Genomic DNA, 22459 nt, shown 5'->3' on the forward strand with positions numbered 1-22459 from the left:
CATGCTGATCTTTCAGTCAATCTGTCAAAAGAGGGCGCCAAAGCTCAGTTAAAAGACGACAAACACTCCAAACATTGTTCATTGGACATCTATTTATTTTTTTAACCAATCAGTAAAATCACATCAAATGAAAGGCCAAAACCTTATACAGAATATATAAAATAAATAACATTTATCCAGTAAAGCTGTGAAATGTGACCATGGGGATCAGGAGCTGAACAGTTTTGTGCTATGTACTGTCATGCAGGCCTTACAGCTGCATTTGTTTTCTGGTACAGAAGCCCTATCAGTGGATCCGTTTGATCAGTTTTTTGAACAACATAAATAAACACAAAAAGACATAGTTCAACGTTTTGGAAAATTTCTAATCTGCGGTCAATGTTGGCCAAGCTAGTCTCTTTCCAAAAATATGCTTACACACATATAAAGCACATCAATTAATTAATGGTGATTTTCAAATCTGTACACAAACAGAAATATAAAACATAGATTTGTTGCTTTGATGGGAGTCTGCGGTGGCATGCTGGAACTATTTCTTCTTGCACAATGTATCCATCCCAAACTATACTTTTAGGAGCATAGTTTTGGTTGTCATCAGTGTCATCATCATACCTCACTATCACTGCACCTAGCTGTTGCTCATCAATAAAGAGTTCCAACATGTGACATGTAGCAAACTAGTCTTCACCTTGCTGTTGAAACAAAAAAGTTACATAATCATTCGTGGGTGAAAGTGTTAATATTTTCATATTTAAATAACGATAGGTTTGCTTTTCTCCCTGCTTCCAGTTTTTGCACTAAGCTAGGCGAATAGCCTCCTTTCTCCAGCTCTGCACTTAACACAAAGACACGAGACATGTTGTCAATCCTATCATCTTATTCTTGGACAGAAATGGGAATAAGTGAATTTTCCTTTAATACTATAGTAAGAGCAAGCTGGATCTGGACGGACAATTCACAATTTTCCCCATCATTAACTGAAGCTAAAGAAATGTGACATGCATTAATATTCTCATCCAGTTCTTTGACTTAAAAAAAATTAGTGCATTTCCAAAATGTTGAACTACTTCAGTAATCAAGAGGCTGGATCGAGACAACAGATTGGCCTTCATTGTTATAAGCATTACACAGGATGGTCACTGCTTGCAAGATTATAGTCTGTTAGATTACAAATGCTGTTGTAAGTTTTATTTAATTTCTTTTAACACTGGTGGATATAGAGGCATCACGTTATGGTTGATGCCAAGTAAGCATATTTCTTCCAGTAGAGTCTTTCAAAAAGCCATTTCTTGCTCTCTTCCCAGTGTTGTCCTTTAAATCTGTCCGCTGCTTTCCAACAGGCTGCCGTCTTCACACTGTGCAGTGCAACGAGCCCCTCTGATGCGCAGTCAGTGCTCGGGAATGGGAATCATGCTCACTGGAGAACAGTTTGCTAACAGCACATCATTAACATGAAAATTCAACAATATCATACAAGTTAACCCTGTTTTGATGAGAGCTGAAAGGTAGTTTTAGTATTAACACAGTCGGACTGGTTGACAGATGAATGTTTTGAGGACATTTAGCAATGTTTCAAGGCAGAGCACCGCTGTGATGACGTCCTGACCTGCACCAAGGACACACATGTTAACATCTGATTGTCAAACAAACAGAAAACATTTAGTGTTGTCGTTTACAATAAATCAAGCTGGCGTTAACAGGTGGTGGTTAACCAGGAAGTAAACAGTTTGAATCCGTACTGCAAAGTGAAAATAAAGGGACGGTGCAAATGTATAAGAATACATTCCTTAACAAATATGAAGCAGCAACCACATACTGTACACTACATCCACTGCATCACCCGTACAGCCAATCAGCTTAAAGGAACTAATGTCAGCTTAGTTACATGAACGCAAACTTAATACTGCAGAATGCATAATCTCTTGCTGTATACAATGTGTGTGAACAGGTTTTTTTTTTTTGGTGAGATGCTGGTGAAAGGTGAGTGAGCGGTGGAAGAGGAGGTGAGTTTTCAGGCAAAGTGAACTATAGTCTATTGTACGCTCCAGGCTAGTAAACAACAGATTATCAGTGTCTGCAGTCGAAAGCCTGTGGAGGCTTTAAATCATACACGACCCATTGTGTCAGAGGTAACTGTTATGTTTGAAAGTCATGTGCGCAGACATGTCTTCGTCATAAAGTAGCTTACTGATGACAATCACAAGCTCCATTACAGCTGGTTATTAGTGTCAGAAGTTGTTAATCCCAAATAGCTGTACCAATGTAAAAGCTTAAGTTATTTTATTAACATTACTTAGTTTACAAAGAGTTTAAGCACATTTAGGCTTTTAATTTGAGATTATTTTTAAGGCAAATGAATAAGCTGGCCTTAAAAGGTAATAGATAAAGGTGATCCTTTCGCTCAAGTATCATGACAGGGACTACGGACGGAAAACAGCAATTTGCTAAAACCTGATACAATACATCTTTCCTGGTTTTATATAAGGTTATTGTTCTTCGTGCATTGTCCCTGCTCAAATGAAGAAACATAATGAGTTAGTAACAATTTTTAAAGGGTTAGGTCATAGTTCAACATTTTGCAAAATACACTTCCTTCGTGATGAGAAGGCTGACACTGCTCTCATGTCATTATAGTGGAGCTGGACTCAGAAGAGAAGCAGCGTAGCTTAGCAAGACTAGAAGCAGCTAGCCTGGTTTAGTACAAGGTGAATATTTCAGCGTTAAAGATATAATCTCGAAGATTAATTTAAATAAATGTTAAGTCACTATTCATCGCCGAATGAGGTAACACAATGGTGATTGAGCCTATGGCCCACTGATGAAAGCCTTTGGGTGTCTGGTGTTACTTAGTGACGCGTTTTCCATCACCCAGCAGTGGTTGGTCTGCCAGAGAGGGTAGGCGGAGCTAAGCGGCTGCTTTTCCGCTCTCTGCAAGTGTTGCGAGTAAACAGTAATCTACTATGGCTGAACAAACAAAGAAAAGATGGATGACTACAGATACAACTTTAAAAATAAGTGAAGATCCAAGGAAAAAGAAACAAACTCGACGCTCAGATGAAGCAAACAGTTTAAAAAGGAAAATCAAGAGTTACAACCGGAGCCAACCGTGGACGTCACACATGAAACACTGTCTGGATGTGTGGGAAGTGTGCGCCCACAATTACCGTTTATCGCCATAAGTTGCCGCCAAAGAGAACGAAACTGAGATCTTCGAGATTATAACTTAAAAGTATCCATGAAATCAAAACAGATTTTTTTCATCACATAATATGTCATTGATCTTCACGTATATGCCACTATCTGCAATGACAATAAATTAGTTTCACAAGTAGTTTTAATTGTATATTGTACCATAAAAATGATGACTCATCCTGCACATTTTGCATGAACTACTTTTTCATCAAATTAAACACTTCCTGGAAATTTGATGCATCCAATGAAATGCATTTTCCAAAACTTAATGTGCCTCCAATCTGCCAGTTACTGGTCAGAGTGCAGGAACTACGAGCTAATGAGCGGGTTACCATCCAATTTTTAGTTATTTGGTTTCCTGTCCCTATTTCCACTATTTCCTGGATTTCCAATTCCCATTTTTAAATATCTGACATTGTAACAAATCATTATTCACTGCAAGTCCTCTCTAGCCTTCTGTTGTTTACAGGAAACATGTAAAATATCCAGCTCTCTGCTAGCTGTTTCATGGGAATTGCTTGCTAGGCTATTTTTTTTAACTATAGAGGCAGCCAGACTTGTTTACCCCAGCCTTCAGTGTTAAAGACTAAGGTACACTAATAATTACCTCAAACTCCGTACTTAACACAGAAATGAATCATCTAACTCTTCAAAAGCACGCAAAAACACTTATTTCCTAAAATATGACTTTTTTAAAATCCCTGCAGGGATCAAACAAGCCCTTTGTTGGGCAGAAATATGCAACAGGAAGCATGAGTGAGACGGGGCAAGGACATGTGATCCATCCAAAAACCTAATCTAGGGTGCTGAGGTTTAAAGCACTGGTCTGCTGAGACTGTAGTGGGTTTGAAAGACTGTAAAATCCAAGATAAAAGAACTACTTGCTTTGCAAGGTTTAAAGCCTGCCCAGAATTAACCCCACATTTCTTTCTGACACCTCTGGAACACAGCATGAAGTAGGGGCCCACAAAAGCAGCACAAATATCCACACGATTGGATTTAATGAGTTGGCATCAGCTCAGGTCTGAATGGAATATGACTTCTGTGAATTGAGCTTCGAACAGAAGAAACAGCTGTTTGTCTAAGACACAAACAGCTGCCGGTGAAATTCAAACTCCCTTAACCAAACTCATCTTCACTACAGCTGAAGTCGTCAATAAAGGTCTGAGGATTATGTGGCAACAAACTTGATGTCTTACTCCTGTTGATGCTATCATACAATGACCTAAATGTGAACATCTACCCTAATTACAATGGCCTATCTTTATGTTTTCACCTAAACTAGAAATAATCTATTTTTCTTTTTACAAAAACATGAATCATCCAATCACAGAATGATCCGTCAGTTTGGCGTTGGTGCACACACGTCTTACAGTAGCAGGAGGAGCACATTGATTTAACATGGTGACACTTATTGTAGAGTGCACTGTGTCTGTTCACATTGTTAATTAAATAGCTTTCAGTGACCTTTCATCTCTATAGATTTCACTATTATTTACAATATTACAGTCACAAAAGATTGCAGGAGAAGCATCGCACGAACTTTGACATGTAGAAACCCACAATAGATGCCAGACGACAGGCAGTCAGAGTCCATTAATGCATCTGTACCTTCAGTACGCTCAGTAGTCCATTAACCCCGGGGCTGTGTAAAGGAGTATTGGCTACACTCTAAGCTAAGTCTCATCCTGATCACCTCTGCTCACTCTCTGAACCTAACAAGGCCCAAAACAGGCTGTCTCATGCTACACCACATGAATTTAGAGATAAAACTTGCCTAAAAGATACACATCGGGATGTAGAATGCCCCCCCTGTTAGAAAAGAATCCACACACAGAGAGGGCACGAAGCACAGGGTGAGGAGTGATGGATGGTGACTTCACAGGGTGCTGAGCCTGAGTGACTTGGTTTCGATGGACGGCTGTGAGACGAGGTGAGCTTTTGGTGCGACAGGACAGTGTTTGGACACAGAGAGTTCTCAGTCAGCAGTGGCAGCCCTTTTCAGCCGTCGCAGTAGCTAGCTCCTCTTCATCCTCCGGGTAGAGGACCTTAGCAGTGAGGCCGCTCTTCACCCCATCCCAGCCGTCGCGGGTGACGATCTCCCCCATCTTCATCAGCTCGTAGATGTCTCTGGTCAGCAGCTCAAAGGCCCGGTCCACATTGCTGTTGCATTTGGCCGACGTCTCCACGTAGCGGATGCCAAGCTCGGCTGCCAGCTGCTCCGCCTCGTCCCGACTCACCTTGCGGTCCTTGTTGAGGTCGCTCTTGTGGCCAATGAGGATGTAGACCATGTGGTGAGGCAGGATGTGCTCACTCACCTCCTTGTGCCACTCCCTCACATGGTCAAAGGTCTTGCGATTGGTGAGATCAAAGACAAGCAGTCCGCCAACGGAGTTACGGTAGTATGATGTTGTGATAGATCTGTTGGGAGGATAAATGAATGACATGTTAGTGATTCAAACCAGACCAGCTTGACAGCACGTCTGAACATTTTAGACATCTCTGGTGAACACACAAGTGTGATGATACCAGCAAAGATTTCCTTCCATACTGAAATGTTTGTTAATAAGATCTTCAGTCAGTTGAGATAAGTCCAAGTCTCTCGTCAGGTCTTAAGTTAGTGGAGTCGCCTTGTGTTACCCATGTGAGTTTGAGCATGGACTTATCATTTATGTTTATTTGTTCAGTCAAATACAACATGCAAATTCCTTCCAGATATGTTGAATAACAACGCATTGTCATATCTATCTTCATAACATCACCAGAAGGCGCACACAGCTCGGTTTATTTTGCTGCTTCCTCCAGGGACTGTCTTTAGTGCTGCTTCCAGCTACTTGAGGCTGAGCTGTGCCCAGTGCCTTGTTAGCGAGATCAGGCCCAGCTCGGCTATGTACAAGTATTTCTCAGATGGTCATGAACTACTAGCTTTCTATTTCAGCTGGAGAGTGCTTGTTAATTTGTCTCAGATGACTGGCAGTTTAATTGTATCTATCAGTCCACACAGTGGCTGCAATCTTGCTTACAGCAGCATGATAAACTCAAAAAGGGTTGAAAGGATGCTGAGATAACAACAAGCCAAAATGCATGAATGACATCACTTTGCATAGCCTTGTGATTAAAAATGTAATGTCCAAGTTGCAAAATGGTGCAGGTCTCTGAGGGATGCCTATGTTTTCTGTAGGTATCCTGTCATCCTTGTGCAGTGGGCAATGAAAATGGCAAAATGCAGCAGATTCTACTTCGCCCTGCACCCCTCATAACTGCAGCAACATGCTATGCAGGTGTTTCTGTTTGCAGGGCTAGTTTAAATGCATAAAAGCATGCCTGCAAATGCAATGTAGGTTGAAATAATAAAGACAGTACAACTAGATTTGAAACGGGGTTCCTTTACAAAACTCTGCCCCAAAATGTGGTTTATTCAAGAAGTACAGCGGTCTACGAGAAAATGAGCCCTGAATAATTACCTCATTTTCTTAAAGAGTTTATGGTCTCAATCACTAGTTTAAATTCTTCTAGCATGGTGTTCATTTATTTACTAAATTATAGTCCCACTTAGAGTAAAATAGACAGGTGTGCCTTAGGGCATGGTTACCTGTGATTGACAAGTCACTACCATGGCAAAGCAACGCATAGCAACTATCTGATCCAAACATGGTCACTTCCTGTTCCAAAAATGCCGAAATCTTCCAAAATCTTGAAGCTATAAAACATTAGTGCATGAATCGATAAGTGATGTCATGGTGGCAATGTCCACTTCTTATACACAGTCTATGGATAAACAAAATGGCTTACCAATTTGCATTTTAATTACCCTGCTTGGGAGGAATAATGGAATAATGGAATTGCATCAAAGGACCCCAAACCTGAGGGTAAACATTTTTGGGCCCCTAAAAGATCACAGGCCCTGGATAGTAGCTGCCCCGCAATGATCCTTTTATACATTCCTAATAGTGCACACAGTTTATTAAAGTGGCTGGCTGATTTCACAAACACTTCTCATATTCAGTTCAGACAGAAGTGAAAGACTTGTGTGGTGAAGCCTGACAGGAAAACACCCTCTGAAGCTTCGGCTTCAAACGAGAAAGCAGATCTGAGAGCGGAGCTGCTTCTCCAGAGAGAGAGAGAGGGGTGCTTTAAAGGAAATTATCCATGACAGCCGGGACACATGAAACAGAACCAGCAACAGGGTAGATGAATTCTAAACATTAGATTTGGGTACACAGTTGTCATCATTGTGTTGCCCTGGAGACTGTGGAGTCAGTATTTCATGGAGTCAATCTGGGGCCTAAGGAGGCTGCCCATCATCCATCCGTGAATGAATGCAATGATGCAACTCCATTTTCACAGTTATTATAAAGGCGAGGGCATTACCAGATCGAAGCCAATATAATCTTGTCCCCCACCGTGTACACTCACTTCATTACATCACAATGAAAGAGGAAATGGCTTTAATTCAATTTAAAGGGCTTCATTTTATATGAGCCAAACACGACAGCGACCCAAGGCCTCTACGATATTTAACGCCGTATCACCTCGGTGAAGAATGGTCGTTACATTCATTTCAGAGTCATTTAATTTAGTTTACGTTTTATTTACCTGAATCGCTCCTGGCCAGCCGTGTCCCAGAGCTGGAGCTTTATTTTCACCCCGGGCTCGATATCAAGCGAGCGGGCATAAAAATCTACTCCGACCGTCGGATCCGCAACATCGCTGTAAATCCCGTCCGTGAAGCGCTTCAGCAACGACGATTTCCCCACCGTTGAATCCCCGAGTAAAATTATCCTGAACTGGTATTGCCACAAAATATCCATGGCATGACTAGAAGAAAGGGGATGCCTGCGAAGAGCGTGTGTGTGTGTGTGTATGTGTGTGTGTGTGAAACAAAGCCCTGCGCGCGGCGTGTTTACATGAAGCCCCGTTGCTGCTGCGGCTCCTGCTGCTGCTGCTGCCTTCTGCTCAGAGACGCGGAGCAATCATGTGATAGACTTACCTATGCACTATTACACATGATATTTGACTAGAAATATAAAGCCGTGAATGAGACAGTTGTACTTTAAGGTCAGAGATAAGCCGTTATTTGACTTTAAGCCACAAGAAAACACGAATTCGTGGTCTTACTAAGCCTTAAGTCAGCTGCTTATACTCGCAGGAGAAATTTCAACATCAACTGACACTTTCAAACGGGCCTATGTAAGCACACAAAGATGATTTTGTCAATATTGTGTGACATTCTAGCACATACTTTCACTGTACTCATATTTTACTCCGCCATGGCCGTGTGAAAATAATATATAACTGTTTATTTGTTATATGACACTGCTTTTCTCATATTAGCAGGTCAGTTGTAGGCTGGCTGCTGTCCGTGGTTCTGAAGTAGGTTACACAGGCTATTTCCGGTGTTTCTTTACTCTTTATTTCTATCTTTCTACAAAATATATTCATTTATTTCTTTCTCTTTGAAAAAATATATATTTAGAAAAACGTCTAATCATCTGTTTTTGTTAGTATTAATGTGATTACGTTCCAATATGACTCAGAAGAATACAATGGTTAAAACAACGCTTGTTAAAATACATATCCCATCATGCAATTGGTCCATGTGACATAGGCGGGCCAATCAACGGACTGCGGTCCCGCGCGAGCGTATATAAGGGCACACGACACTCCCTTCAGTCTCTTCCTCCTCAAGCCTTCCAGCGGAAGAAAGCCTAGCGATCATAGCATATCGGTAAGTCCGTAACAAGTTTTTTCTTTCATATAATTTACATCTTTATTGTTGCATTGCTTACAGTGTTGTAGACTACTGAAAAGATTACTTAATTGATGTTAAAGTAAGACTTATTGGCGAGAGTGGTCTGCGCAAAACAAGCTAGCGGTTCAACTAGCTAACGTTAGCCTAAATATTAATGAGCTTTGAGGCCTTTAGTAATACTTCACGATTCATTAAGCACATCATTACCATTTGTAGCCGCTTTCCTTGATCTAAAACTTGACACAGACCTCAATATGATATGTCGTGAGCAAACGTTAAAGTTCAACTTCATGCTAGCTAAACGCTAAAGCATGTGGACCACGTGGCTAGGTCCTATAAAATATCCGAAATTTAACTTAAGCCGGTTTACACTTTGCATGCAAGACTAACTAGCCTAACTAGTTTATCATTACGTCTCTTCTTATTGAAAGTTACATCTTTATGACTCAGTAAGTGTTCCGTCATATCATGCACTTAAGTAGTGCACTAAAGTTTCGTATTAAGACTTCGACAAACGTCTCACCAAAACTGAGTATTGACGGCATACAGTTAATCTTTAACTTGGCTTTCGCTTAAACTCCATTCATTGACATTACTTTACAGTACAACATTAGCACTAACATTGTTTGCTGTGTCTACAACCCCTTAAATAATAATAATTCCATCATTTGCAAAATAAAGCTAGTTAGATCCTCAGTCTTTAAATCCAAGCATGCTCTGCTGCATTGACAAATATCCAGGGTAGTGTAACATTTTAAGCAACTCAAGTTATTTTTTTTTTTTATAGGGTCAACCAAGGGTAACAAGAACGCTACCGAGCCTCTGCACCCATGGGCATCTGTATGGAATTCAGGTATGTTTTTCCACGAGGCTTGGTACTTTCTCTGTACATCAGGCTCCTATCGAAGCCGTTCATGTTCTCCCGTAGCAGTGAACGGTCAACAGGAAGCCAAAATGAAGACTTTCACCGACGGTCGCTGTTCAGTTTGAAAATAACTGTCTCAGCAACATTAAGGGGAAGGACACTTGGACTACATATCATTATTAAGGAAATGTGATAAATTGCTTTCCTAAACACATGACCTCTCTCTGCAGGTATTTCACATTAAAGATGGCAGGGCGAAACAAGAGATCAACCACAAGACATGAAGGTAACTACCTTAGTCAAGGCTTTACATGATGCTAGTTCTGGCTGTGATGACAAACTTGCCCTCACTGAGATCAGGCTTGATTGAGACAATTATTAACTGAGCCACATTTGTTAAAAGAACTCAAAGAAGGTAAAAATTTGCAAAAACTGACAAGCTTTCCCCCCCCATTAAGGTGACCCTCATGGCTGATCCTGAATTGTGACTGAATGAAAACGTCTCATGTTAAGGTAATTTCAGTGTTATCAATTAGGTCTTGTTTTAACATTGGTGCGTGCTATCCTAAGGACCTGGGCTTGTGTGTAGCTCTCGGTTCTCCAAGTGCATGCAAGAAAATTGGGTGGTCTTTGACTGTTGTGGCCACCTGTGCCATCAGCAGCCACTCAACTGTCCTACAGTTGTCCTTTTTTGAAAGCATTATGCAGTCATGCATCATGTTAATCCTTCCGAGCACTTTCCTAAGAATTTATTTCTCCTACTCCAGGTCGTGAGTCTGGTCTCTTGGGCTGTTAAGCATAAAGGCAACTGGACTTGGTTGAAGATGTTGCACCTCTCATCCGAAAGGCTTCTTCAGTTCTAGACTGACTGGTGGAAGGAGCTAGAAATATAAGCCGCTGTAAGGCTACAGAGGATGGATGACTGAGAACCTTCAGACGCGCATCTTGGGCTGCATTTGGTCCCATATGATCCTGTTTGTGCAGGTATGTAAACAAAATTATTAATTACAATTTTCTTTTTCTGATCAATGATGATCACATAACACAATGAGGACTGTTGGATGAAGCTTGCGGATATGGGACTGAGATCAGTACTTTTTAAACATTGTATTTCATTAAGGCTGTTGCATTCCACTAAATTGCGTTTCTTTTTTAAATCTCAGGTCCAGCATCATGGAGAGTTTGTCTGCCCAAACAAGCTGGTTTGGGAGTGTCGGGGCTGACGACTGCAGATCTACAAAGAAGTGTGATTGCTAATGTTCACTAACTGACATGGCTCTGGTTGTTACTCCATGGTTTAAAAAGGTCTTCAAAGGAAGACTGAAAACTCACTGTTCTTGAATGCAATAAAAGACTCCAAACTGGTACATTTAGAATCTTTATTTTTTTCCATCCCCTCACAAACAAATTTAAAGAAATCTGTTATGAGCAAGCTGCAACAAAAGTAACAATACCTATATACAGCAAGGCCACTCTCTTGGTATTGGCTCTGAATATCAAGAGCCTAAATCCAGAACCAAGTCCATTCCAGGATGAGGACTCTGAAAACTGAATCCACAGCAGCCTTCTGTTATAGGGGATCCAGAGTCCTCTTCCAAACCAGTCAACTGCATGCAACACTGGAGACGAGATCAGTTTTAAGTTAGTTTTCAACTAGTTTCCTTCAAGGGAAAACAACTCTTTTGGACTAGCCATTATGGTTTAAGTGTTCATGGAAGCATTCAGCCATCAATCATACAGAAAATAATCACTTAGACCAGGTGTGGCATTAAAGGGTTTGCGTTATTTATTCTTGAAGCAAAAATGCAAGATGGAGAAATTGTAAAAACTAATTTCCTGATGTACCTCCGAGTCATTCACTGGAGATGGAAGGCAATTTCAGCTCTGATATCTCGGAGTCTGGAGTGCTGCTGCCGCTCCGATCGCTGTAAGTATCCCTGTGTCGGACAGAATTTCAGTCAAATAACTCAAACTCTTCATACTAAATGACACAAGTAATGTAATGCTGCATGGTTACCTTGGAGACAGGCGGCAGCCCTTCTGTAAGTAGCTCTGTAGCTTTCCAGCAGCAGCGAGCAGCAAACCAAAGTAGGGGGGTGATGGTTTAATGGGGCGAGATGTGAACTCAGGATGGTACTGTACTCCGACGAAGTATGGATGATCTGAAAACGGGAAATTAAGTTTTTTTTTTATGTACAAAAAAAGGTTGTAGTTGAAGTTTTTACCTTTAAACCCCGAAAGTAAAAGCTTAAAACCGAGACATAAAAGTACAATTCCCAAATGTTCAATGTTGGTAAATATTTTTTTCCTGAAATGTAATCCTTGCAGTCAAATATACACGTGAAAGTGCTTGTTTTTAGCCATCGACTGGCTCTGATTGTCATCCTAAGTATTCCTTACAGAAATAACCAGAAATAAGGTCACTCTTCTAAATGTTACAAAGCTCCATTTATAAAGATGATTTGTTTCTTTGTGTGACGTCTGTGTTTTAAATTGTTTCTATTCAAACCATTGACTGTAGAAAAAGATGGACAACATGACAGCTCTCTAAAAGTGAAGCCAAAACATTTCGAGCGCCCCCTGCTGACTGGCTGCAGTATAGCTCATAAAGCCCGCCTCCATGTTAACAGGTGGGACATGTGTCAAACTATAAATCTAAATACACGTCAAATACATTTCTCAAACATGGTTTCTGTCATTATGGCTAGTTATTATCATGCTGATTTATGTCCAAGTGTTCTGACAAGTTTATTTTGAATTAGTTATTTGATGCTGTAAAAATGATGATCAACAGCTCTGTTGACAAATGCGACTCCTGCAGCCGATCTGTTCTGGATTAGCAGAGTGGAGGAAGAACGGCGAGGAAATGGAACAAAAACAATCACTACAGTCTTTGAAGTTGCCATACCTGTGAACTTTAACCTCAGACCAACACAAAGAAGCTGTTCTGCTGTTAAACACGCCGGTGTGCGGGATCCTTGCTGTGTTTTTCAGTAAGTTAAGTGTGTGTTTTGGTTAACGAAGTGGCTACGGCAGCGCCACCCGCCGATCACTACTGCGCAGACTCTGGCTCCAAATGACGTCACCATTGCAAGATGGCAGCGCCTATAATGGGGGCTATTTTGGCATCAATACCGTACAATGGGAGCAGATGGAGACGCGTTGTCCATCTATATATAGTCATTGATCTAAACACTAAAGCCCTTTTCCCACTTTTCAATAAACCCGCTGACACGGCTTTTTTGCCACGTGGGAAAGGCTACAATCCCGGGTCAAATGACTGCAGTAGACCCGAGTAATTATCACCTCGGCTCTGATCGGCAATGATAGGAACACAAAACCTGGGTTGACGCGCTGATATCTGGCGCTTTTCAGCCCGTCTCTGTCCAAGCAGCGCTGGAATATTTAATATTATTTGAATTATATTTCCAATGGGAAAAGAGGCAATTGGCATTTATTGATGCGTCTTCTCGGGTCTGAAAAATCTGTGTCATCGTGCCAATTTTGGTGGGAAAGGGGAATTACTAATCCAGGCAGCGTAAGACCAGCAACTTCAATGTTCCGAGAGGTTAAATTAGCGTTTTTGTCAATGGAGTCTGGTTGCTGGAGAAACGTTTTTGTACCCATAAGACCCTAAAGCAAGTAAAAATAGGCCCAGGTTTCAAAATACCAGAATAACCCTTTAAGGCAAATTGATTTTAACTTAATGTAAGTGTTGCATCTTCCGTACCATCCAGCTCTATGACCTCCATTCTCTCCCCTTCCACGTCTTGACCTACGAAGCGGAAGCCCTTCTCCTCAAAGTGACTGGTGAGCTGAGGGTTGACCTGCACATCGACAACATTCAAAGTTAGAAAATAATCCTGTTAACATGGTGGGTTAATGTTGCTGATACACAGAGGTCAACATACCTCAAAGCGATGTCTGTGCCTTTCATCCACATATTCTGCATCTCCATAAAGTCTGCCTGGAATACCAAACAGCTGTGAGCACAGGGCAGATACAACAACACATCAGTACTGGTCACAGAGTGATTTTTTTCTTACGTAATACACTGTTGGTTGTCTTGAAAATTGTCCGTCTCTTCCCAAGCCTCATGGTTCCTCCCATCTGTCCGGGGTTGTGTTCTGGCATATCGATCACCTGCAAAGGTTAAACATGATAATCCCAGATTAATGTGCTTCTCATGGAAAATTCAAACTAGAATTTAGTTTAATAAAATATAAAAAATTACCACAGGATGCTTTGATTCTGGGTGGAATTCAGTTGAGTTGGCATCTAAGTGCAAAACAGGCAAAGGCATGAAATTAGTGATGTGTAAATATTTTTTGAAGGTGATCACTAACCAATATAGTAATCAAGGAAACCTTATAGTATGGCACCTTTAATAAAGGGTAGTGCAGTTCAAAGTGCTTTACAGATAACATGAACAAATGTAGACAATAATAATATTTAAATGAATGATAAATGAAAATAGAATAACTCTAAACTATGACAGAGTATTAGGGCCACATTAAAGAAAAACAAACAGATATTACAAGAATCAAGTGACTAAGATGAGGAATGTGTTGAGTATAACTTCACAGTGAGCGTCTTGTAAAGTTATGCTTGTAAATGATCGCACAGGAGGCTTAGTAAACCGGAGCTATATTTATTGAACACACCCGGTAGCATGGCAGCATAGCATACATGTAGAACATGCAAGATCTCCTGCTTATTAATGCGCAAGCACACTACACAACGACAATACTTTAGTATAGGTTTCACAAATACAAAATACTTAAACCTTTGGCACTTCAGCACCACTTTTCTCACAAGTATCAGGACTCAGAAAAGTGATGTTATTTGAAAATGACTTGTGAATTTGGTCTTTTTAGAGCAGACGGCTGGCTGATCTTCTGCCTAAAACTACCACTTTATTCTCATAATATTACAACTTTATTCTTGTTATGTTCCATTTTTTCTTGCAGAAATTACGACTTCATTCTTGTGATCTAAGTTTTTTTTTTTCTTTACCATGGCCCTAAAACTCCATCGTACTAAACAGAAAAATAAAGAAAAAAAGTGAACTGACCTTGATCTATATTTAAAGTTTATTTATTTTGGGACTGAAGTAGGGATTAAAGACAATTCCTCCATTGCAAAAAGCCCCGTGGTGCCCTCAGATACACTCAGTGGCCACTGCATTAGGTACACCTGTACAATATAATGCTACACTGCCATGGATTCTGCTTTTATTAGGTTTAGTTTTTGTCAAAAGTGTGTAAATCAATCATGTTTATTACTGAGGCCACACTTAAAGGTGGTGTTGTACTGAACTCAATTACATGGAGACGTGTCTAAAAAATTTTGTCCTCCCTATTTACATACATGAGGGGGCCAGAGTATTAGAAACACCTCTGAACATAATGCAGCTCAGTTATGACGCTGAAATATCATTGAATGAACACCTCTATGACAGCTGAGGAAAAAGCCTGGCACATTACAGGCAACATAAAAGCAAATCTCATGGCTGAGCTGGTGTATTGGATTACATTAGATTTTTCAGGTGTACATAATGAGATGGCTGGTGAGTGTATTTTTTAAAGCTTGACAAGATCATTTTAACACTCGGTCTATTCACTCGCCTTTTCTCCTTTTTTTCTGAACTTACCCCGGAAACAAGACCGTATATAGCTTTATGACACTTTAATTTAGCAGCAGTTATTCAACTAATTATTTTGAACAGTGTTGAAGTAGTTGTGTTCAGCACCCGTCTCACAATTTGATCTCTGACCCAGTACAACTTCGAAACAGTAAAAATCCTGGTTGTACTTAATCTTTCACCTGAATTAGTCACAGAGTAATACTCCTCCAGTATTGGTGGCTTTCAGCTATTCATTAAAAAGGTTTTTAATATAGAGAAACAAAACACTTCACTGGTTTAGTTTAGATATAAGAGTTAATATTACCTTCCCAGCCCAGCACGTTCCTGGCAAATTCACATACAGCCAGCTGCATTCCCAGACACACACCTGCAGAAACAAGGTCATCAGTCCAGTCGTATGATCACTGTTATTGTAGCGGATGTTAATATCAATAGAACAAATAAGAGGGATCTTTTTATCACAGGAGGACGTACTTATCAGCATTATGCATAAAGTATGACCATGTTACATTGTGTTATTATCATTATCCCGACAGCCTTCTGTACCTAGAAACGGTTTTCTCTGTTTCCTGGCCCAGTTAATGGCATGAATCTTCCCTTCAGTTCCTCTGACACCAAAACCTCCCGGAACCAGGATGCCACTGAGGACGGAGAGGGGGAAAACAGTTAGTCTACAATGTGATGTCCAGGTTGTACTACTTTAAACGTAATGGTTGCTCAGCACTCACTCAGCACTGCAGAGCTTCTGCCACGCCTCGTGGTATTTCACCGGTTCCTCCTGAAGAGTGCTCGGCTCCAAATACGCTGAGTCTATATACTGAGGAGGAGGGACACAGAGACGTTAGAGGGCAGATCTAAAGAGTTCAATATATCAATCACTTAATTTGTAAAATAAAGATCCATTTTTCAAGTTTCTGCTTTCCCTTTTTATGTCTAAGTATAGGTTGTTAGGACTACATGCAGATCCTGTGATGTAACCTTTAATCAGGTTTATCATCACAGGTTTTGACGCCCTTTCCTTAATAAATGTGTTGTTTAAACCTTTATAAAAGCCCAATCTGCTGCATTCACATGGATTCAGGCAGAGGGACAACATGTGGTTGGTATAAAATCAAAATAAAAAATCTGACTGAATGGCAAGATTTCAATTTTTTTAGCTCCTTTTGTCCAGTTTGACTGCGTTTTCTTATCGTGTGAGGGAGCAATCGAACATCCCATTCTAAAACCATGAGCGGTAATCTCTGCTGGCCTCCTCTGATTTTAACATCCTGTTTTTGTCAGGTTTGCTTGATACAGCAAGGTAGCTTATATTTCTTGCATGAACAACAGAAGACGTTGGTAGAATGTGTAACGTATTGTGGCTTAACAACATTCTTCATACCTTGACTTCTAATTTATGGCTGATGGCGAGGGCTGAGTGCTCCAGGGCCTTGATGACGGAAGCATAGGAGTCGGAAAACTTTGTGTACTTCCCAACCAGAGCTATAGAGCAGTGCTCCAGCAGCCTGTCTGACCTGTGAGGACAAAACAAATTAGTTTGTGTAGACTATGGAATGAAGTCATCAAACGTTCAGCCTCCATCTGGGCCTCACCTGTCAGACATCTCCTTCCACTTGGTCAGCATCCTCCTGGGTCGAGTCTCGATGGGCATGTTGAGTCTCCTGCTCAGGTAGCCCACCACGCCCTGATTCTCCAGCAGTAACGGCACTCTGTAGATGGACGAGACGTCGTGCACGCAGATGACCTGGGACGAGACGAGTCAGTGAGTTTAGAGTGGTTGAGAGAGTCGGTGCTCTGCGTCATCAAAGTGTCAGTGACGTACCTGTTCAGGTTCTACATGGCAGAACATTGAGATCTTTTCTTTGACAGAGTTCTCCAGAGCAGTGGAGCAGCGACACATGATCTGTCAGCAGAGATGAGATGACACGCTGATTAATCAGACTGTTTAACATGTAAAGGAGGTTACGGTAACATCACAATTTATAATGATTTTAGCCAGCCAGTTATCTGACACCACTTGTGATCGGATTGCACAACTCAGTTATTAATGTCAGATGTAATCAGGGCCAAATGTTTCAGGCCCAAAACACTAAGGGGGGAATTCACTGAAGGATTGCGTGGCTTTTGCGCCGGCACCCCAAAGTGCGCTGCAGAGCAAACAGCGTCTCTGAGCTCCGGTGCTGTTTGCGTGTATTTAAATGAGTCGTAACCATTAGTCAGGGTAAATTTGTCCCCTTTCTTTGCAAATGAGCCTCATGACAAAAAGCACCTAATTCACAAACACCAGCACCAACAGCACCGTGCAGAGGGAAAATATTACCGCCTGCAGAGAGCTGGTGGTAACTGCGCAGCAGTGTGATGAGGGCTGTCACGTTCTGAGTTTCCACTTATCATGACAACAATTCAACCTTTTGTGTGATCAAAACATTTGTTTGTCTGTAAAAACATTCTGTTAATATTTTGCCATTATGATTACAATCGGGAGACCGATCAGTCTGGGCCTGTGCGAGGCTCGACTTCGGCACAGGCTGGAGCTGTTACGCATGACGGGAATATTATCTGGACGAGCTGCTGTTGCACGCTTGTTTAAAAAAAATTAAACTGCATTACAGAGAGTTAAACTAGTAAACACATGTCGAGTCTGGACTTTGCAATAAACTGTTAAGAGCTGGCCCCTCCTCTCCCTGCTCATCATCGATCTGTGCATGCAGTTGAGATCCATCAGAGACGGGAGGTGCAGACAGCTCCTCCACAATCAGACACAAAACAAGAGCAAACTGCACCGACCTGTGAAACTTTATGGGCATGTTTGTGCTTAAAGTGCAATTTGCTTGTGAATTGGACCGAGAGACAGAGCAGATGATGCACAGTTTATGGTGTTATCAGTGGCCGCAATTCATTGTGAGTGAATTCCCATCAAAATGTATTCAATTCCACATCTGGAAATACCATTTATAATCACATGATACTGCAGACATTTGTTGAACCCTAAAGATACATTAAATATACTGATTGGTAAAGTGACAGGGAACAGGAAATACAAACACACACAGTAAAATGGAGCATTGATAGACGGACAGGTGTGGATAGCAGGTGACTCACCAGATCAGGAGACAAGCCCAGCCCTCTCAGCTCTCTGACGCTGTTCTGAGTTGGTTTGGTCTTTTGCTCTCCTGTTGCACTGGGCTGGACAACAATAAACATTACAATGAAAATATTACATTACAGTATATTAAAGTGACTGTGCAGAACTACTAATAACATAGCTGTCAAACTTAAAAAAACTCAAAATAAATTTGAACTGTAAAGGTTCTGGTCCAATTAGTGCGGGGGATTTAAAGTCACAAGAAGGGAGTCTTTACCCCACTTAGAGTGACACTTCACAAAAAAACAACAGTATAGATATAGCCATCCTTTTAGTTGTCTTGTACCTACAGAGGATGAGACACACTGTTGTGATCGAGGCTGAATGAGTGTCTCTATTTAGAAACAAGTAATTCACAAACAAAGCTGACACAGTCTCTCTTACCTGTGGTATCAAACTGACGTGAATGTTACAGAAGTTTTCTCTCTTCACTTTAAACTGGAACTGCCTGAAGGCCTCGATGAAAGGCATACTCTCGATGTCTCCAACAGTGCCTCCTAACTGCAAACAAGCACAAAGATCATCAGTGACAAGCATGGCAGCCTTCGTCTCAGTAGGAGATTCTTGTAATTATAATATATCGTATTGGTCCAAATATAAAACGACCCTGATTATAATACGACTCGCCGCTTTCAATATCTTCAGATTAAACTGTCACATTAAAATTTTCAATATATCATTTACCATCTAAGTGAAGTGAGGCCTATTTTTTGGAGCAGTCAGTTAACAGCTGGATGACAGCTCTGGTAACGGGCAGGCCTTCGTTGTGTTGTTCAGTAACACACACACACTCACACTCACACACACTCTTCTGTCAGTCTCTTGGGAGCGGCCGCTTTGAGGACCACGGTAGGATTTTCTCTGTTAGCATCTGTTAGCATTTTGAAGACAGTCATTTTGGGCTCTCCATCTTGGTCCTTTTGTTACACTGTATTTCTTGGCTGCTTCACAGTTGTTTAATGACTCTGCTGCATTGATAACAATTATCTTAAAATTGACATCATTACTCCGCCTCAGTTGTTGGTTGACTTGTCCGACTTCTGAGCCATTTGTTCCGGACAATCTCCGTGTCTCTCCATCTTTCATACCCCTGGCTCTGTAGCTGTGAGTGCCACTGGCCTCAGTTATGAGGGGTACACTCACTTTACAGATAAGAGGAGTCGTCTACTGTTGTGAACGTATATTAGCATTTAAAAGCCTCAAAAATAAGACGATCCCACTTTTTCAGATGTGTGTCAAGGGATATAAATCCTGTCTTGTATTCGGACCAATATAGTAACACAATAAAATGCCCTTCTTACCTCTATTACACAGACTTGAGGCTCTACGTCGTCGTCATCCACAGATACTTTGGCCTGTTTCACAACCCATTCCTGGATGGCATCTGTGATATGTGGCACCACTGGAAAAGAGAGAGAAAGAAACATTATTAATCATCTTTAAAACATGTTCTCTCCAGCTTTGCTCCCTCTTTCAAGCGGCTGTTTACCCTGCACAGTCTTGCCCAGGTAGTCTCCTCTCCTCTCTTTGTTTATGACTGACTGATAGATCTTGCCGGTGGTCAGGTTGTTGTCTTTAGTCAGCCGGATGTCGAGGAATCGTTCATAGTTCCCTAGATCCAAGTCGACCTCACCTCCGTCATCCAGCACGAACACTTCCCCTGCACACAGTGGACGAAGCACATTAGTAACACATCCATAATATATGAACATTATTGTTAAATATTAATATGCTAATTAAATATGAACCTACCATGCTCATAGGGTGAAAATGTGCCTGCGTCTATGTTGATGTAAGGGTCGATCTTGATGGCTGTTACATGCAGGCCGCATGACTTAAGAATCGTGCCCACGCTGCTCGCTATGATGCCTTTGCCGATACCTGAGATGACGCCTCCGGTTACCAGGATGTACTTCATCATTGTGCTCTGGTGACTGGAGATAAAAGATTGATTAGGACTTACACAATTTGAGATAAAAACAAAACACAACTTTACCACACAAGTACAAAATATAAAAGTATTAAAGTTTAAAATTCTGGTATTGTAACAAGCCTACTTGATTACGAAGGAAAACAGCCACTTTGCCTCAGTCTAAAGTGGAAAACATGCCTATTCTTTAACTCATTTATATATCCCTTTGAACTACCCTCTGTCTTAATCCAACATATATCTATCTAGCTTCGGACAGAAAAAGGTCTGTAGACGGTGGTCTATTGTTATAGATCATAAGTGATGATGAAGGCCACAGCAGTACTACTCATAAGTAATGTTGTATGTGGACCTTATGTACAGAATTGTAGTTAAACATAATTAATTATTTACGGTGTATTATCTTTAGAAAGCATTTTTTTAACAGTGTTATGGTTTCATATCACTGAGACTGTATTGAATGTAGAAAATATATAAATAACTTAACTTTATAATAAACTTAACTCTTAATTTCTTTTCTGCATCCTGTCTGACTTTTACCTAATCAAGATTTAGTTAGATATTCGTCAGAAAACATTAACACTAGTTTATAGCTCACAATAAAGGAGAAAACCTTTCTGTTATGGACTATCCAGAACACAACAATTCCAACATATAAAGCATGGCACATTGCAGGCGCTTGATAACACGCACAGATCTTTCCGAGCGGGCGGGAAGTTCCCACTTCCCTTGCTCTAGAAGAAGACATGTGAATGAACCGCCCGTCCAGGTTAACCAAGTTAATAAAGTCAACCATACCAAAGTAATACCGCCAGCACAGTTAGCTTTGGGCTAACACTTCGGGGAAGTGTTCCTTCGAGTACGAGAATTACTATCAGGCACACAAAAACAAGGCCTCTGATGGCGTCTGCAGTGGAAAACGCAATTTAACGTTTTACAGAAAGACTGCGGAGTCAAGTAACAGTCAGCAAAGACAAAGGGCAGCTAACAGGCGCTTCATTTCCAAAAACTACATCAATTTCACAAATTTGCCATCAGAATGCCCGTCAGAGCCTTCAAAATAAAAGCGAAGATAACTTTTATATGAAAAACCATGGCAACAAAGCAGTGAAATAAATCAAACAGGCCATCTATAGTAGTATTGTGTGCTATAGTTTTGCCAACACTAAAATATATTTGATCGTTACTGGTTTATAGCTTAACGCATTTTCAACAACATTTTATTTAGACTGTTTTTCAACGGAAGTAGTACAAATGTACTATGTTTAGCTGGTCACTTAGCAGCTTTGCTAGCTAGCCAACATCCTCTGTTAACAGCATCAAATTTCAACTCACCAAAATATTCTTCTGCCAGAGCTGCCCTTCAACACAAATCGCTGAGGACGAAAACTGTTCACAAGATCTTTAGCCAGAAACAAAGTTTCGATCCAGATACAAACGATTTTGCTCGTTCTCCCCTACAGACCCATCTATCCTCAATTCGACTCTACACGTGTAGGGACCACGATTCAGCGCTGCGGTACATCATTCATTCCTATTCAAGCTTACAACATTGTGTTGCCTTTAGGTACGCCTCGGGAGTATCTATTTCCTACTTGGGAATGTTGCACACAACAACCACGTGTTTAACTGAAAATATAGTTGTAAACTAAATAAATAAATGAATAAAATTGTGGAAATATAAAGTACAATACCAGGTATATAATATAATGTATGATAGGTATAATATCAACGCCATATATTTATTATTTATTTAAGAATATCTAAATACATATATACATAAATTAATAAACAAATACTGTGAATATAAATTCAATTGTGACAGTAGGTCTTTATGTTTTGTTACATGTCCTTATTTCCACATTTGTTTAGTCTTTTATCAATCCCTACCTATTTTTACACATATTTTAATGTACTTATGTATTTCT

The 22459-nt window shown here is 40.7% G+C and overlaps 2 protein-coding genes, 1 long non-coding RNA gene and 4 other non-coding genes across 8 annotated transcripts; 5 read left to right on the top strand and 2 right to left on the bottom strand.

The window, feature by feature from the left end:
* Positions 1–80: 80 nt before the first annotated feature.
* On the bottom strand, positions 81–8096 carry rab42a (RAB42, member RAS oncogene family a). Its single transcript, XM_069681052.1, has 2 exons — positions 7789–8096; positions 81–5613 (listed from the first exon to the last, which is right to left on the bottom strand). Exons 1-2 carry the CDS (start codon positions 8001–8003, stop codon positions 5175–5177), a joined length of 654 nt encoding a protein of 217 aa, XP_069537153.1. The 5' UTR covers positions 8004–8096; the 3' UTR covers positions 81–5174.
* Positions 8097–8872: 776 nt separating this feature from the next.
* Positions 8873–11174, top strand: LOC138609332 (uncharacterized). The gene is made up of 6 exons (XR_011309473.1): positions 8873–8920; positions 9732–9797; positions 10040–10095; positions 10268–10322; positions 10577–10793; positions 10973–11174. It is a non-coding gene; the product is annotated as an uncharacterized lncRNA (long non-coding RNA).
* Positions 9836–9972, top strand: LOC138609576 (small nucleolar RNA SNORA16B/SNORA16A family). The gene has a single exon (XR_011309500.1). It is a non-coding gene; the product is annotated as a small nucleolar RNA SNORA16B/SNORA16A family (small nucleolar RNA).
* On the top strand, positions 10132–10201 carry LOC138609575 (small nucleolar RNA SNORD103/SNORD85). Its single transcript, XR_011309499.1, has one exon. It is a non-coding gene; the product is annotated as a small nucleolar RNA SNORD103/SNORD85 (small nucleolar RNA).
* Positions 10363–10492, top strand: LOC138609566 (small nucleolar RNA SNORA44). Its single transcript, XR_011309491.1, has one exon. It is a non-coding gene; the product is annotated as a small nucleolar RNA SNORA44 (small nucleolar RNA).
* Positions 10830–10903, top strand: LOC138609573 (small nucleolar RNA SNORD99). Its single transcript, XR_011309497.1, has one exon. It is a non-coding gene; the product is annotated as a small nucleolar RNA SNORD99 (small nucleolar RNA).
* Positions 11175–11202: 28 nt separating the features above from the next.
* ctps1a (CTP synthase 1a) lies at positions 11203–22010 on the bottom strand. 2 transcript variants are annotated; one of them, XM_069681050.1, is made up of 19 exons: positions 21867–22010; positions 20354–20535; positions 20091–20261; positions 19903–20003; positions 18986–19102; positions 18559–18642; positions 17279–17359; positions 17049–17200; positions 16838–16970; positions 16185–16273; positions 16003–16097; positions 15761–15823; positions 14044–14087; positions 13856–13952; positions 13721–13776; positions 13540–13636; positions 11827–11971; positions 11655–11746; positions 11203–11428 (listed from the first exon to the last, which is right to left on the bottom strand). In XM_069681050.1, the coding sequence occupies exons 2-18, from the start codon at positions 20520–20522 to the stop codon at positions 11662–11664; spliced, it is 1779 nt and encodes a 592-aa protein (XP_069537151.1). In that variant the 5' UTR covers positions 20523–20535; positions 21867–22010; the 3' UTR covers positions 11203–11428; positions 11655–11661. The 2 variants fall into 2 exon arrangements, with proteins under 2 accessions (XP_069537151.1, XP_069537152.1); XM_069681051.1 differs by lacking the exon at positions 21867–22010 and having other exon boundaries at positions 20354–20540.
* Positions 22011–22459: the final 449 nt, after the last annotated feature.

The sequence above is a fragment of the Semicossyphus pulcher genome, unplaced genomic scaffold, assembly GCF_022749685.1.
Source record: "Semicossyphus pulcher isolate SPU_LCO1_2020_fin unplaced genomic scaffold, fSemPul1.0.p SCAF_5, whole genome shotgun sequence".
Classification (NCBI taxonomy): domain Eukaryota; kingdom Metazoa; phylum Chordata; class Actinopteri; order Labriformes; family Labridae; genus Semicossyphus; species Semicossyphus pulcher.

Coding starts and splice junctions, on each gene's coding strand:
- ctps1a (XM_069681050.1), bottom strand. CDS start 20,522: ATGATGAAGTACATCCTGGTAACCGGAGGCGTCATCTCAGGTATCGGC. Junction 17,360..18,558: donor TGGGCTTGTCTCCTGATCTG/GTGAGTCACCTG, acceptor CTCTGCTGACAG/ATCATGTGTCGCTGCTCCAC. Junction 16,274..16,837: donor GCCATAAATTAGAAGTCAAG/GTATGAAGAATG, acceptor CCTCCTCCTCAG/TATATAGACTCAGCGTATTT.
- rab42a (XM_069681052.1), bottom strand. CDS start 8,003: ATGGATATTTTGTGGCAATACCAGTTCAGGATAATTTTACTCGGGGAT. Junction 5,614..7,788: donor GCTGGCCAGGAGCGATTCAG/GTAAATAAAACG, acceptor TCCTCCCAACAG/ATCTATCACAACATCATACT.